Source organism: Myxocyprinus asiaticus, chromosome 18, assembly GCF_019703515.2.
Source record: "Myxocyprinus asiaticus isolate MX2 ecotype Aquarium Trade chromosome 18, UBuf_Myxa_2, whole genome shotgun sequence".
In the NCBI taxonomy this organism is placed as follows: domain Eukaryota; kingdom Metazoa; phylum Chordata; class Actinopteri; order Cypriniformes; family Catostomidae; genus Myxocyprinus; species Myxocyprinus asiaticus.
In genome coordinates, this window is record NC_059361.1 from 20,806,308 (window position 1) to 20,820,758 (window position 14,451).

The 14,451-nt window shown below is 37.0% G+C and overlaps 1 protein-coding gene across 1 annotated transcript; it reads left to right on the top strand.

Annotated features, from left to right (window-relative positions):
- The first annotated feature begins 7,142 nt into the window (after positions 1 to 7,142).
- On the top strand, positions 7,143 to 10,300 carry LOC127456105 (ankyrin repeat domain-containing protein 34C-like). Its single transcript, XM_051724434.1, has 2 exons — positions 7,143 to 7,451; positions 8,677 to 10,300. The coding sequence occupies exon 2, from the start codon at positions 8,708 to 8,710 to the stop codon at positions 10,298 to 10,300; it is 1,593 nt and encodes a 530-aa protein (XP_051580394.1). The 5' UTR covers positions 7,143 to 7,451; positions 8,677 to 8,707.
- The last annotated feature ends 4,151 nt before the right edge of the window (positions 10,301 to 14,451 follow it).

A 14,451-nucleotide genomic window follows, 5' to 3' on the forward strand; every position in this document is an offset into this window, starting at 1 on the left:
GTAAAAAAAATAAATTGTTTGTGAAAAACAAAATTATGAAGACCACATTCCCCATTAGTGAAACAATCAACCCCCGAACATCCCCCGGAACAAAACAAACAGAAAAAAGAAAAACGTGCGCATTAACAGCGCCAACCGGCGTCAATCCCTCTAAACTCAAAAGGTCCATGAATGCCCACGAGTCCCCACGACAACTTTGCCATCGGATTGCTCAATTTTAAATTACATAATAGAAAATACTTTGTGAAATAAACCCAGTTAATAGGAAGAATGAACACAAAAAATGTGTAGATTCATTCACAGAACTGTCTCAAGGATGTGATCTTCCACAAAACAAATTCCAGCCGATATAAACCCATTCAGATTCCTCGGACAGACAAACGAATGTTCAGTGAGCCGGCTGTTATGAGTTCAGCGGATGACGTAATCATTCAGTGTCCCGTAAAAAAAAAAAACCATTATGGTTCTTCCAAGAAAGCTTCCCTTTGCTCCTCGCCTGGCGCAACACAAGATCTTTATCGGATGATCTCAGAAATCTGGCCAGAATCGATCTGGGCCTATCTCCCTCAGCAGATCTGTGAGCTGGCACTCTGTGAGCTCGCTCGATTTCCAGCTTGTGGCCTGTTATGTCGAGCAGACTCGGGAAAAGCTCGTCCAGGAATTTCACCATATCTCTGCCCTCCTCATGCTCAGGAATTCCAACAATTCGAACGTTATTCCTTTGTTATTTGTTTTTGCGGAGGTCTCACTCTCTTCAGGTCTGTCACAAATACAAACCGGTTCAGAATGGAGAAGATGTGACAGACATTCCTGCCTACTCCCATCACTTTCTGTTTGAATCTATTTTTATGTATTTTTAGTAAACTGTGAGAGACATGATGTGGGTGACTTGACTCAATGAAGTTCTTGATTTTAAGTTTTTAACCACGATGAAACCACAGTGCGAGCACCGTCTTGGCTGCACAAACAACACATGAAATTTTACCAGTTGTCAGGTCCTGTGTCATGTGAAACTGCCATGTTTAGTTTCTATTACTTTGGATACGTACCCATCTTTATGTTTTCGTTGTGCCAGCCACCTCGGTAGTCGATGTTATTCAGTAGTCTCTGTAGTAACATTCAAGCATATTGGTTGACTGATGAGTGTGCCTGTGCACGTGCATATGTGTGTGTGCTTGTGTTTGCTTAAACAAAACAATTCTGGCTTTGTCTACAACTTCAGGGGCTAATACAGCTGCATGCAGACAGAGATGTGTTCATTAATTTCTGTTTTGTTATTTATTTATTTTTTTGAAGATTCCCAAAGGCTCAAGTCTGAGTCAAGTCCAAGTAAAAATGCATCCGAGTCTGTGACAAGTCCAAGTCCATTAAAATTGGACTCGTGACTCTGACTCAAGTCCGAGTCCAAATTCGAGTACCCCAACTCTAACAAAAAAAATTAGTGCACCTATAATGGTAATCAACAATGATAATGTAACAAAGAGGTAAAGTGTTTCACATGTACTTAAAAAGTATGTGCTGTAGCAATTAGAATCATTGATTAGAATAATGTCTAGTAGAGAGACTTTGCTAAGCAGATGGGCCGTCCTCTCAGGATGAGACGTCCCACTGTAAATTTCCAATCAAAAGACGCACAATTTTTTCCAATGGCTGGAAATTTCTCATAATCTACACCCCTTAGGCTTCCAGATTCATTAGAAAGGAAACTGATGTGAATCTGGAAATGCAACAGAAAGACATCAAAGCACCCACTCTGCAAAATGAGCAGCAAACTCCTCATTAGATATTCTCAAATCTCCTAGGATACAGCCCGCCACACACAATAATCACCAAGCAAGAATATTGCATGTATTGTAAATACATGGAACAGTGACGAGAGCATTGGTTTGCATAAGAGGATTCAAAACCATCTCCAAGCTTCAGCAAAGAATCAGCATTCCTTGAAGAAAAAAAGCAAATGATTGCTTTATTTGATGGCATGTACTGTATTTAAAATATGCGTGAACATATTTTGTGTACAGTATACTGTATATTGGTATTAATACATTAGAATGATCTCTGGGAATGGTCTACATGTGGGAGAGGAGACACGAGGAGGGCAAGAGAAGGCGACATAATGCTGCAGTGAGGTTTGTGCCAGATCATTGCTGTCACAGCCCACACATTCGGCTGATACAATCGTTGAGACACCAAATGCCATGAGAATGTCAGTCTCGCTTTTTAAAGAGACGCTAAGCTTAGGAGCACACAATCAAAAGCAACATCCAATATACTACATGTACACCACAGCAAGAAGGGGATAGACTGCATGCTTTAAGCACAAGCATGTTAATTAAATTCTTTGGGTCCAGAGATGAGTAGAGATTAGTCACAGTGAGTTGGGGTAAAAATGATAAAGAATTGTATAATGGAACATATGCACAGTCTTCACTTGCCAGGATACAATCTGTGCAACAGAAAAAAAGCCAACATTTGCCTTAATTGTGGACTACAGCCATTTAAATTAAATTAAATTAAATGTATTTGTATAGCACTTTTTACAATACATATTGTTCCAAATCAGCTTTACAGACAAAAAAGAAAAAAAAAAAAAATAGTACCTTACAAACCCCTCCAAGCCAAAGGAAAAAGTGACAAGCAAAACCTCCTTAAGATGTAAAACAATAAATAAATAAATCTTGGGAGGAACCAGTGTTACCAATTATTTTAATGTAAATTTCTGAATTTTAAAAACACTGATGGATGACTCAAAACACTCCCATTTGGACAACTAAAAAATAAGGTCTATTTAGTGTCCCTTCTTTGTAAACTGTTTAACTGCAATCTCATTCTTTTTACAACACCTTAGGTACAAGATAATAGGTTTAGAATTTAATTTTCATTCAGAAATCAAAGACAAGTTCCGTACCTCTTCACTTCATGCAAAAGTGATGAAAAACAAACATCTTTTGCAGGAGTAATTAAAGAATCTTTTTGGTTTTCACAAAGGATGTGCAATGTATCATCAGGTATGCATAGGAACACAAACAATTGTATTATTTCTTTATCCGAGCTGATGTTAGACTGTAATTAATTCTGCATAGTGGCTTATTCATAGATCAAACATTCTCTTGATAATGTATCACTGAATACCTTATTTAATCTTTGTGATATTTGTCTTTTTTTTTCTCTCTATTCACACAATTACATGTTGCCACTGGAGACAAAAATGATCTTTGATTTCCATAATTATATCTGTGGGTCCCTTTGATCATGTTCCACCCATTGCTATTGTTCCTGTCACTGTGGTGAAATCAAATGCAACGGAATAGGCCAACATCTGCTACTTACACTATTCTACCAGAAAAATGAACCATTTTGCTCTCTGGAAAAGCCAGGATCTTTAAAACCAAGGTCACTTTGTTATTCTATAAGCTTTATTTGGTAAAGTCTTTATTTAGGAAATAATTCTTGACAAGAATGCTTTTCAGGTTTTTCTTGGCCTAATGGTTTTGCAACAATACTTTCATCAGAACAAAACAGAGGTTTACCAATGGTTTACGACCCAATAAGAGCTTAGTGTACAGATTTAATATTGGAAACAAACCTTCAGTCTATTCCTAAAGTATTATAATAAACCATGAAATAGGACAGCCAAGTTGCTCCTTTAAAATCTCAAGATCTATTTCAGTCACTAGACATGCTTTTCTCCTCTCTTCTAGTTGCTCTCTGCCTTGGAGTGATCACCAATCAATGTTTGTCATTTTCATATAGACTACATATATTAATTACTTGCAGTGACAAAACATTTGAATAGTGACAGAAGGACAGATTTGTTGGACTTGAAGAATCGGTGGAGCACACAACAGCTAATAAAGCTGATAGATTTGCAGAGTGTGTTACTAATTTATGGCTACATAAATGTAATTTAAGGTCTTGCTGTAAATATGATAAACATGTCTTTTTAAAGAGATATTTACTGTCATGTCTTATGCACATAATAATTAAAAACGCGAAAAAAAAATATGTGGATACACTTCAAACTTAAAGTTTTCTGGGTCAAAGTCAGATTTAGAAACTGAAATGTACCTAAGAAGTAAAATCACACTTTGTTAAAGAAAGAGAAAAAGAAAGAGAGAGAGAGAGAGAGAGAGAGAGAGAGAGAGAGAGAGAGAGAGAGAGAGAGAGGTTATATTTAGACAGAGGCAGCGCATCAGGTGCAGTGTAAGATTTCTGAAAATGGAAACAGCTCCCAGGGGTGAGAGAGCTGAATCTCGGGCACTTTCATTATTTATTTTGTTTCTAAGGTGTTGCACTGGGAAAAAAAATTGCAGAAAGAGTGCTGACGTCCCTGTAGTTTCTATGTTAATGAACATGTCTAATCGAGAGCTCAGGAACCTTTTCTGGTCCCTAGTCATAAAGCGCATGCCTGAGAAACACATGCCTCGAAAGCACACTGTGATTGCCAAACTAACCCACTGTGTTTGAATAATACAATGCTAAATCACAGCACGATTTGATACATTCTAAGTCAAATAACAATTGTATGTAAAAAAAATAAAAAATACAAAAATAAAAAATTAGCAGTATAAATGTATAAATTTCATTTTGGAATTATTGTCAGGAACAGACTTACTTGAAAGACCGTGTCAAGCCAATGGAGATAATTCCAAATTTGCATTCTAAAAAGCAAATTTCAGTAAAGATTGGAAGAGTAACAGAACAACAGTGGGCATTCTATTGCTCGTCTTCCACACCACCACCTAGCCTTAGTTTGGTTACTTAACAACACTTATCACATGAGAGCTGCTTTTTATAAAATACATATATTTTCAAATCAGAGAAAAAAATAAAAAAATAAAAATAAAATGTGACCCCCCCCACCGCAGATCAAGAAACTTGGGTTATTCTACACCTTTTCCTGCACTAGAAACTTTTGTAAAGGTAAGTGAAGCATGGTCATACAGCTGGAGTGCTTCCAAATGACACCATTAGCCAGCAGAATGAACACAAACATGGAGGCTGGCAGCACCCTGCAGTTTCTTAACCACCCTCGCTCTCAGACATGGTTGGGTAAATAATAATATTCTCCTAAGTGATCAGAAGTGCCATCATCAGCAGACAAAAGTAGGGACAGTGTTCGGGAAAATTTATTCAAGAACAGTTTTTTTTTTTTTTTTTTGCTCCAGTGGAAAATAGGGTTCATATGAGGAGTTTATTGAAAAAGTAAATAGCCACAGGCCTTGCGTGATATTAAAACCATGGGGAAGGAAAAGTTATGGGTCATTCCAAAACAAAAAACCTTCCATTTTTATGAGAGGTTATCTTAAGGATGATTTAGCATCACAATATTACTTGCAAGTAATAGTTTGATATATTTATGATCTTTATTATTTATTAATATTCTGTGTTCATGCTCCTACCAGAACCACAAATTCTATCGGTCTCAGTCAGAATATGATTCTGTGCTGTCTCATAGCAACCTAAATATAGAACTGTCCCTTTTATGCTATATTTGGCTGGAACAAGTTACAGTATGGTTGTTTAATTGCAAAGTAATCTCTGACACTAAGCAGTGGAAACACTGTCATAGTCTATAAAAGAATAATAGACAGACAGACAGGCAGACAGACAGAGAGATAGATAGACAGACAGACAGACAGACAGACAGACAGATAGATAGATAGATAGATAGATATTTTGTATCTAAGCCTTTGCACTGGGAAAAAATTGCAGAAAGAGTGCTGACATCCCTGTAGTTTCTATGTTAATGAACATGTCTAATTGAGAGCTCAGGAACCTTTTCTGGTCCCTAGTCATAAAGCGCATGCCTGAGAAACACATGCCTCGAAAGCACACTGTGATTGCCAAACTAACCCACTGTGTTTGAATACTACAATACTAAATCACAGCACAATTTGTCACATTCTAAGCCAAATAAGAATTGTATGTAAAAAATAAATAAATAAATAAATAAATAAATAAATAAATAAAATAAAATAGCTGATTGTTTAAAGTTCACTTTGGAGTTATTGTCAGGAACAGACTGAGATAAACAGAGATAATTCCAAATTTGCATTCTAAAAAGATTGTTTCAGTAAAGATTGGAAGAGTAACAGAACAACAATGGGCATTCTATTGCTCTTGTCTTCCACACCACCACCTACCCTTAGTTTGGTTGCTTAACAACACTTATCACATGAGAGCTGCTCTTTATAAAATATATATTTTATATATATTTATCCCTTTTCCTGCATTAGAAACTTTTGTAAAGATATGTGAAGTGTGGTCATCCGATGTGAAGTGACGTCCGTCCGTCCGTCCGTCCGTCCGGCCGGCCGGCCGGCCGGACGGACGGACGGACAGACAGACAGACAGACAGACAGACAGACAGACAGACAGACAGACAGACAGACAGACAGACAGACAGATAGATAGATAGATAGATAGATAGATAGATAGATAGATAGATAGATAGATAGATAGATAGATAGATAGACAGAAATTGCATTTGAACAGTTCCAATCACAGGTCCACTGTCACCAGATCACATCAGTCTAATCATAATTCTCTCTTTAATGGTACAAAGCACAATATTCAGAAGACTACATTGAAGCTTGGAGCAGGACAACCTCAGATTCAGAATTTTTCTTAGTAAGTTAGTAAGGATCTGTTATTATTTTATTTCATTTTTATTGTATTATTATTATTATTTCAAACACAGTATTAGTCTATTGTGATAATTGTGCCACATACATCCTCTGCAGTAATACTCATTTAATGTTGACACAGTCTAACTGCGAATGTTATGTCATTAGCTACTTCAGATTTTATCAGTATTGCCAGATCTCATTCGCTATAGTATATTCTTTATAATTGTAAATGCCATTTAAATGTAATTTTTTACATTTACAATTTAATATCGTCCTCTAATTAAATATGCACTAGTGTATCTAAGTTTGATTCATAATGTAGATATATAAAACCATTAATATATATATATATATATATATATATATATATATATATATATATATATATATATATATATATATATATATATATATATATTTGTTTGTTACTGCTCATAATAACAACAAATGACAGGTTCACACAAGACCTGATTTATTTTTGTAGATTCTGACGTCAGTCAGATTCACGTTTCATTCACGAAGTAAAAAAGGGGGAGTTATTTATAAACTCAACGTCTTAGTGTGACTCTTGGGTGCGCAAATAGGAATGTAGCAATTGGACTGGTCTCTTGCGTTTGAGTAACAAAAGCAGTGGAGCTGCTGGAGCGTCGTGGTGCCTGCACGGCAGAACTGAACCTAATAAAGGACAGTTCTGTAGGGTCTGAACTATATAACTACACGGCCAGTGCTGAGAAACTATGCCTCTCAACAGCTTTTAGAGAATATTGGAGCGCATTATCGTGGACTTACTATACAATGATAAACCTGAGCATCTACCAGGTAAGGAAATGCTATATTGAACCCATTTACGTGGAGCAATTACCCGAGAAACACATTTGACATTAAACATTTGCATTATTTTTCATACTTGTATAATGACGATGCAATATAATTAGTATTATGATATACATAATCAGTACTTCTGATATGAGCCAAGTTTGCAACAATATATTTTTTGGGAAACTCGTGACTATAAGAAAAGAACACAAACCCTTTTGAGAAAAAGAAAATGCATGTGAATGAGGACAGATCAAAGTTATGATTTATATGGCAGTAGATGGAACTGGATCTGGAATAATAACTTCAAAGCAACACCAACATTCTTTGCCACTATTGCGTTGAGTATTTTATCCTCCAAAGCAGATGAGTAGCCTACTGAATTTTTCACATGCTCTCAGGACCATGGACAGTGCTATTTCGTGAACGCAGTTGATTAACAGAAAACGCAAACATGTGAATGAAATCTTTATAGCCTACCGCGAAGCAGATTTGATCAATTAACGCCTCTTAAAATGCATTAATAAACCATGTCAGGCTATTTCGTCGTATCACGTGTAATCAATTAAATGTTATTAAAACCCTTTTTGTTTCAGATTAAGTCCATATATTTTCAAACGGTTATTTCAAATAGACTAACTGGTCTGAATAAAATGTGAGGGTCGAGAACTGGAACAAGAAATCGAGGACGACTATTCATGCCAGAGCAACTGATTAAAGAATGTATCAACAAAAAGATCATCTTAGAAACATCGCGTTCTTAATTAATTTAATAACGTCTTGAAATGGAAAACGTATCGCCCTCACATTGAAGTAAATCCAATGCAGAGACAACGCTCATTTTTTTCGAGAAAAGTCACAAATATATCCACTTAATTCTTTCAAGGAAACGTTATACATTTATACGCTACACAAACACGGTTCTAAATTGCAAACGTATCCAAACAAACAGAACTGCGTGAATTAAGAATTCGAAGTTCCATTCGCACCTGATCCACCTGACAGTTCAGCATCTCTTCAAATAACTAATACCTGCGCATTCAAGGTTGCCACCTGGTGGCTCTTCAAAACGACAGACAGGCGATTTTATACATGTAGAGCAGGTGATTGAGGGTTTAAAACATCTAAATCACCTCTCCTTACCACCACAATGTGAAGTGTTTGTGAAATGGAAATGTCTCTGGAATCTGCTTGATGACTGTAGCCGCAGTCTGTTATTGCCTTGCAGGACTGAGGCTGCTTTGGGTCCAGTCTGGGTGATGGCTGACATGCTAGAGCTCAGGACTGATGGGAACTCTCTGCTGAAGGCAGTGTGGCTTCGCCGTTTGCGCCTTACAAGGCTTCTGCTGGAGGGTGGAGCCTACATCAATGAGAGCAACGACCGTGGAGAAACGCCACTCATGGTGGCCTGCATGTCCAAACACTCTGACCAGCAGAGTGTCAGCAAGGCTAAGATGGTCAAGTACCTACTGGACAACAAAGCTGACCCTAATATCCAAGACAAAGCTGGAAGAACAGTGCTCATGCATGCATGCAGCCACAAGGCAGGGCATGAGGTGGTGTCTCTTCTTCTGTCCAACGGGGCTGATCCAAGCTTGGAGGACCGTTGCGGATCCTCTGCCTTAGTCTACGCTGTCAACGCAGATGATAAAGAAACACTAAAAGTCATTCTGGATGTCTGCAAAGCAAAAGGCAAGGAGGTCATCATCATTACCACTGACAAATCTCTGTCTAGAACTAAAACCAAGCAGTACCTGAATGTTCCTCCATCGCCTGAGTTGGATGAGAGAACCTCTCCTGCACTATGTACCTCACCTTCAGAGATAGACCTTCACGCATCACCATCTCCCAGCAAAGAAGAGGAGAAAGACACTGTATTCACTTTTCAAACCATGTTTAAGTCAACCTCAAACACAGCAGCCAAACTAACCAATGGACTTACTTCTCCCAATAAGAAGCCGGTAAACCCCAAAAGGGCTCGTCTACCCCAGCTGAAGCGACTACAGTCAGAGCCTTGGGGTCTGATTGCCCCCTCTGTGTTGGCAGCAGCCAATGTGGAGAGCAAGAGAGCCAACTCTGATGAAGATGTTGTTGCAGGTGTCAATGGACTAAGCCTGTCCAAAAGAGGCACTTTGTCCCGGCATAATAGCATGGATGGAGAAGACATACTGTTTCCAATGGTAGGGGATCAGACTTCAAAAATCTCCCAAACTTCGTCTCTTCCTCTATCTTCCAAAGCATCCTATGAGAGATCTCTGGCACAGCACCAACAACTGGCACGACGTAGTACTGTCCCCGCTGAGCAGGAGGGCTCTGGAGCAAACTTTGGGCCAGCTAGCCTCAGAGATACTGTGCACCGGAGGAGATTGGGGAATGAACACTACGAATCAGATTCCCAGCTGTACTCAGATTCCAGCATGCTAGACTCACCTAAGGCACCTATGGAGAGAAGGAAGCTAAATACATCCCCTCTTGCCTTGCTCACAGGCTCAAGAGAGTCCTTGGACAGTAATCCCAGTGCCTCTTCTCCTAGCACAGCCAGATGCAGACCACATGGTCTATTGGAGCGGCGTGGCTCTGGAACGCTCTTGCTGGACTACATATCCCACACCCGCCCAGGCCACCTGCCTCCGCTAAATGTCAACCCTAACCCTCCTATTCCAGATATAGGGGCCAGCAGCAAGCCCTCATCTCCACTTGCAGCAGGACTCAGATCAATAGCTCCCATAGCACCAAACTCACCAAAGAGAGGCAACCTCAGGACAAAGAAAAAGCTTGTGAGAAGGCACTCTATGCAAGTGGAACAGATGAAGCAGCTTTCAGACTTTGAAGAGCTCAACCATCAATCATGAAACTATGTAGATGTAGCAACTTTAACATCATAAAACACATGTTTTTTTTTTTTTTTGTGGGGGGGGGATACAAGTACCTGTAATAGTACTTAAAGGTAGTTAGCACTGAATGTAGCCATTTAGGGCAAAGGGATATTCTAACAAGAATCTACATGCTGGTTTCAATTTGGGGAAAAAAGAACATTTAATTAATTAATTAACATTTAGTTCATCTATCTATTGCCTAACAGAGGGAAGATAATCAGATGTTAGAGAAGAATAAATAGCTTATAATATTGTCTCTAAAAGGAAAAGATTTTCCAAGATGCAACCTAGCTGTTAAAGGTTAGTTTAGATTTAATATATGATGTAACATTATAGTGTAAGCTTAGACTGGCAGTTCCTACCACCCACAGAGCTCATTTTCAAATATGTGTTGGTAGAATTGTAATTTACAACACAGTTACAAAAATACAACGAAGGAGTGTGCAATTTTCCATTCCGCAACAAAGGTAGTGTTTGTCCTCTTAAAGTGCAGGTGAGAGAGTGTGTTATAATTCTCTCGCATATACAGTATAGATTGAACTTCACAGTTTGACTACAGCTAGTTCTAGGAGCAGATCTTCTGCAGCAAACAAAAACAGAGACAAAAATATCGGTAATGTTTTCAAAGTCTAGACATTTCTCGATGAGATTCATGAAGGCAGACAGAAGAGTGAATGCTAAACCAGACTGGCAAAACAGAGCAGAGAGGTCACCAGATCATACCCGTTAAAAGAGAGCATTTCATTGCCTCCTGATTAAAAAGCTGGATAGTCCTGCTAAAAAAACAAACAAACCAAATCCAGTTGAGAAGTGTAGCAGAAGAGATGAGGCACAAGAGAAATATCGGCTTATAACATTCTCTGCTTACTATACATATAAAATGTTAGCTTTTAAATGTTGGGTTAGGGTTAGTAATGACTATGTGCAGATGTGCCATTACATGCATATCTGATCTAGATTTGGTAAGAGACACTGACCATCTGTGAGCTAATGATAGGAAATTCTACACTGGTTGCAATAATACAGTACATGCAACATTGCAAATGTAATTAGAACTTACTCTTTAATGCAAAGATGATTAATATAGTCATAGAGCCCTTATTTAACCTCGCTAGTTTGGCGTTCTTAACAGTTATAAAATGTCTGTTTGTTCCATGATGAGTTCAAGAGATTGAATGTTTGTAGCTAATTAGTGTATAGTGCCTTTGAGGGAGAGTAAAAGGTGTTCTGCATCACAGATTATATTAAATAAAATATTATTGCATTTGAATTATAATTTTAGAACCAGAACAAATCACATGGTTATAGTATAATGTATAACGACGACAAAAACTGACAAAAATAACTAAATAATACTTCATAAGTTCATAAGAGCATATCAAAATATATTCACGTAAAGCCTGTAGCGGAACATGCCTTGTGATAAACCAATGATTATTGTACAGAATAATGTGTATGTAGGTTTATCTCTTTGTCAGCCAATGTTATATGGTAGAACAAATGTGCCCATGTTTTGTGCAAATGCAAAGCGCTTCAGATTCATTGCTGCTATAAAATAAAATAGTCACTTGACAGAATATGGCTGTCAAACAATAAATGTTCTGTAGTACTGGAGTTAGCAGGCTAACTCCTCACTAATTTCCCCAGAAATTAAGACATTAAACAAAAGCAATCAGCAGATGCATTTAGGCTTTTGGTCTATGATTATGAAATATATATATATATATAAAATTTATTTATTATTAATTTCTTATTTTAATTCCTTCCTGCCATGATATTCATATAAGAGTGGCAAAGCACAAAAATTTTGAATTATTAATGAGCTCCAATTGAGACCATGTGAAAGATTGTATCACAGCTGTCTTATATCGAAACTGTGAGACGTACTATTGGTTGCGCTCATGTTTACATTGTTTGATGTATAGTATTTTTGTATGTAGTATCTTGTATATTTTGAATAAATGTCTGTAACAATCTGTACAGTCTTTCTAGTCTTTATAAACTCAAAGTTGGAAATTCATATTTCCAAGTGACTGTGTATCCGTCCCCTCCTGTCTGCGATTAAAATGTATCTTGTGGTGAAAATCAGCACCCGTTATGTTCAGCACTAGGTTCAATGGGGACAGACCCACCATTTTCAGCATTCATATGCCATAACCTCCTTGCTGCTCTACTGAAGCCACTGGTTTAGGTTAGCAGTCACTGTGGTCATAAAGGAAGCAGAATGTGTTTATATAGGTTGAACTGATTGTAAATTTCAAAGAAGTAACAACATAGACATCTACTAAGGTGAAACCCTGACCTGTAGTAGACCAGTTTCTTTTTCCAGATCTAATCCACAGTAGTGTAAAGTCATCTAGGCTCATAATAAAGTTCATTAAGGGATTATAGAGGATCTTCATCCAAAGGTGTGGTTTGGGCCAGAAGTATTTGTCCAACTTTGAACTGATGATGCCATGATGAAAACAGCACATGGTAACGCCAGAGCCTATAAATAGGTTTATAATGCCTGAAAGTATAAACATTTTGTGTTACAATGTATGACACATTAAGTGAAGTAAAGATAATCATTCTATTGCTATCTAATATTACAAATATTTAGAAAAGCTCAGCTGGAATCATTTCTATCACCCTCTGCACAATAAGAGTTTTATGATTTATTGCCCTCTGGTGGAGACATTAGTAACATTTGATCATGACGATATCCAGTCTCTCATCTTGAAGAATGTAGTCTAGATAAGTAGAGAGAAAAAAAAAAAAAAAGAAAGAAAAAAAAAAAGAATATCAGGACATTATGATGTAAATGGTACACAAACCTGGCATAATTAGTAACAATATTACTAAATGTGTAATATTTATTAGAACTAAACCTTCTAATAATGCAAGTGTAATACTTAAATGTAATGTAATGCAGTATTAATCTCCACCAGGTGGCACTAAACACAGTTTTTCTTTTTTCTTTTCTTTTTTTTCTTTCTTTTTTTACATGGGTAGTATAATTTTATTATTACATCATGTATTATTATTATCATTTCTATATGCACTGTTAACATTGAGTACAGCAAACCCTCAGTCCTACATTCTGATGATCACACCTAATAAGATTTAAGCCAAGGAAACAGAAAACAAATGGATTACACTTAATTTTGATATGTTTGCAATGAACTCATGAGAAGTAGAAAAGGATAAAAAGCCATTATTATAATGTAATTGTTTCTTATGACTAAATTTATGCCTAAAAGAACCACGATCAGCAGACTAAATACAATGATTTTTTCATTTTTTAAATGCTATTAAAATTATTGTCAGTGAAAGACTATTGTCTATATCCAGGCATCCTGTTTTTTCACCGTTTTGGCCCTAAACTGCCATTAAAACCACATGACAGAATGTTCTCAAAAATAGTCTACTGTTCATAATTGTATGTGTACAGCAGTAATTCAGTTGTGGTGAACCTGGTCAGCTGTGAAAATTATTGGATTTTTTGGAGCTTTGACCAATGCAGTGACTACTGTAAGCAGACCAATATTGTAAAGCAAATAGTTTGCTTTGAATTACACACATATCAGACCGCTGAATGATAACAGAGGTCATATTGACATGTAGAGCAGTGTAGCAATGTTTACATGCTAAATTTCAGAATGACTTAGCCTAGACTTATATGAAAACAATGCACTAAATAACAGGAAAGGATACTGATGTTACAGAGTCTTTTTCCTTCTTGTCTAAATCATGATGTTATGGACTTGAGAAATTGTTTTAATTTGAACTGCTGCCATTGGTCTAATTAAAAGGGCCCTAAATTGCCAGACAGAAGTGGAAAGATTAATTTGTGTCCATTCCATTACAATAAATAAGATTATTTTATTAATGCATCAGTACCACATTTAACCCTTAAACGCATACTTCGGGTCTTTAGTGACCGGGTACCTCATTCCACCCCAGTATAATGGCTTAAGGACCAAAATTAGAGATGTATGTATGTAATACTATGTATGTAATGATGTCTTTTTTTTTTTTTTTTTTGCACTTCCATAAATTATATTTTTTTGATTATTTCATATCTATATAAGTTTATTATCACGGGATATCTATTTCTTTGTGTATTACAAGAGGAATGAGTACTA

What these genes read in the sequence shown, in the direction of transcription:
- LOC127456105 (XM_051724434.1), top strand. Translation starts at nt 8,708, where the DNA reads ATGGCTGACATGCTAGAGCTCAGGACTGATGGGAACTCTCTGCTGAAG.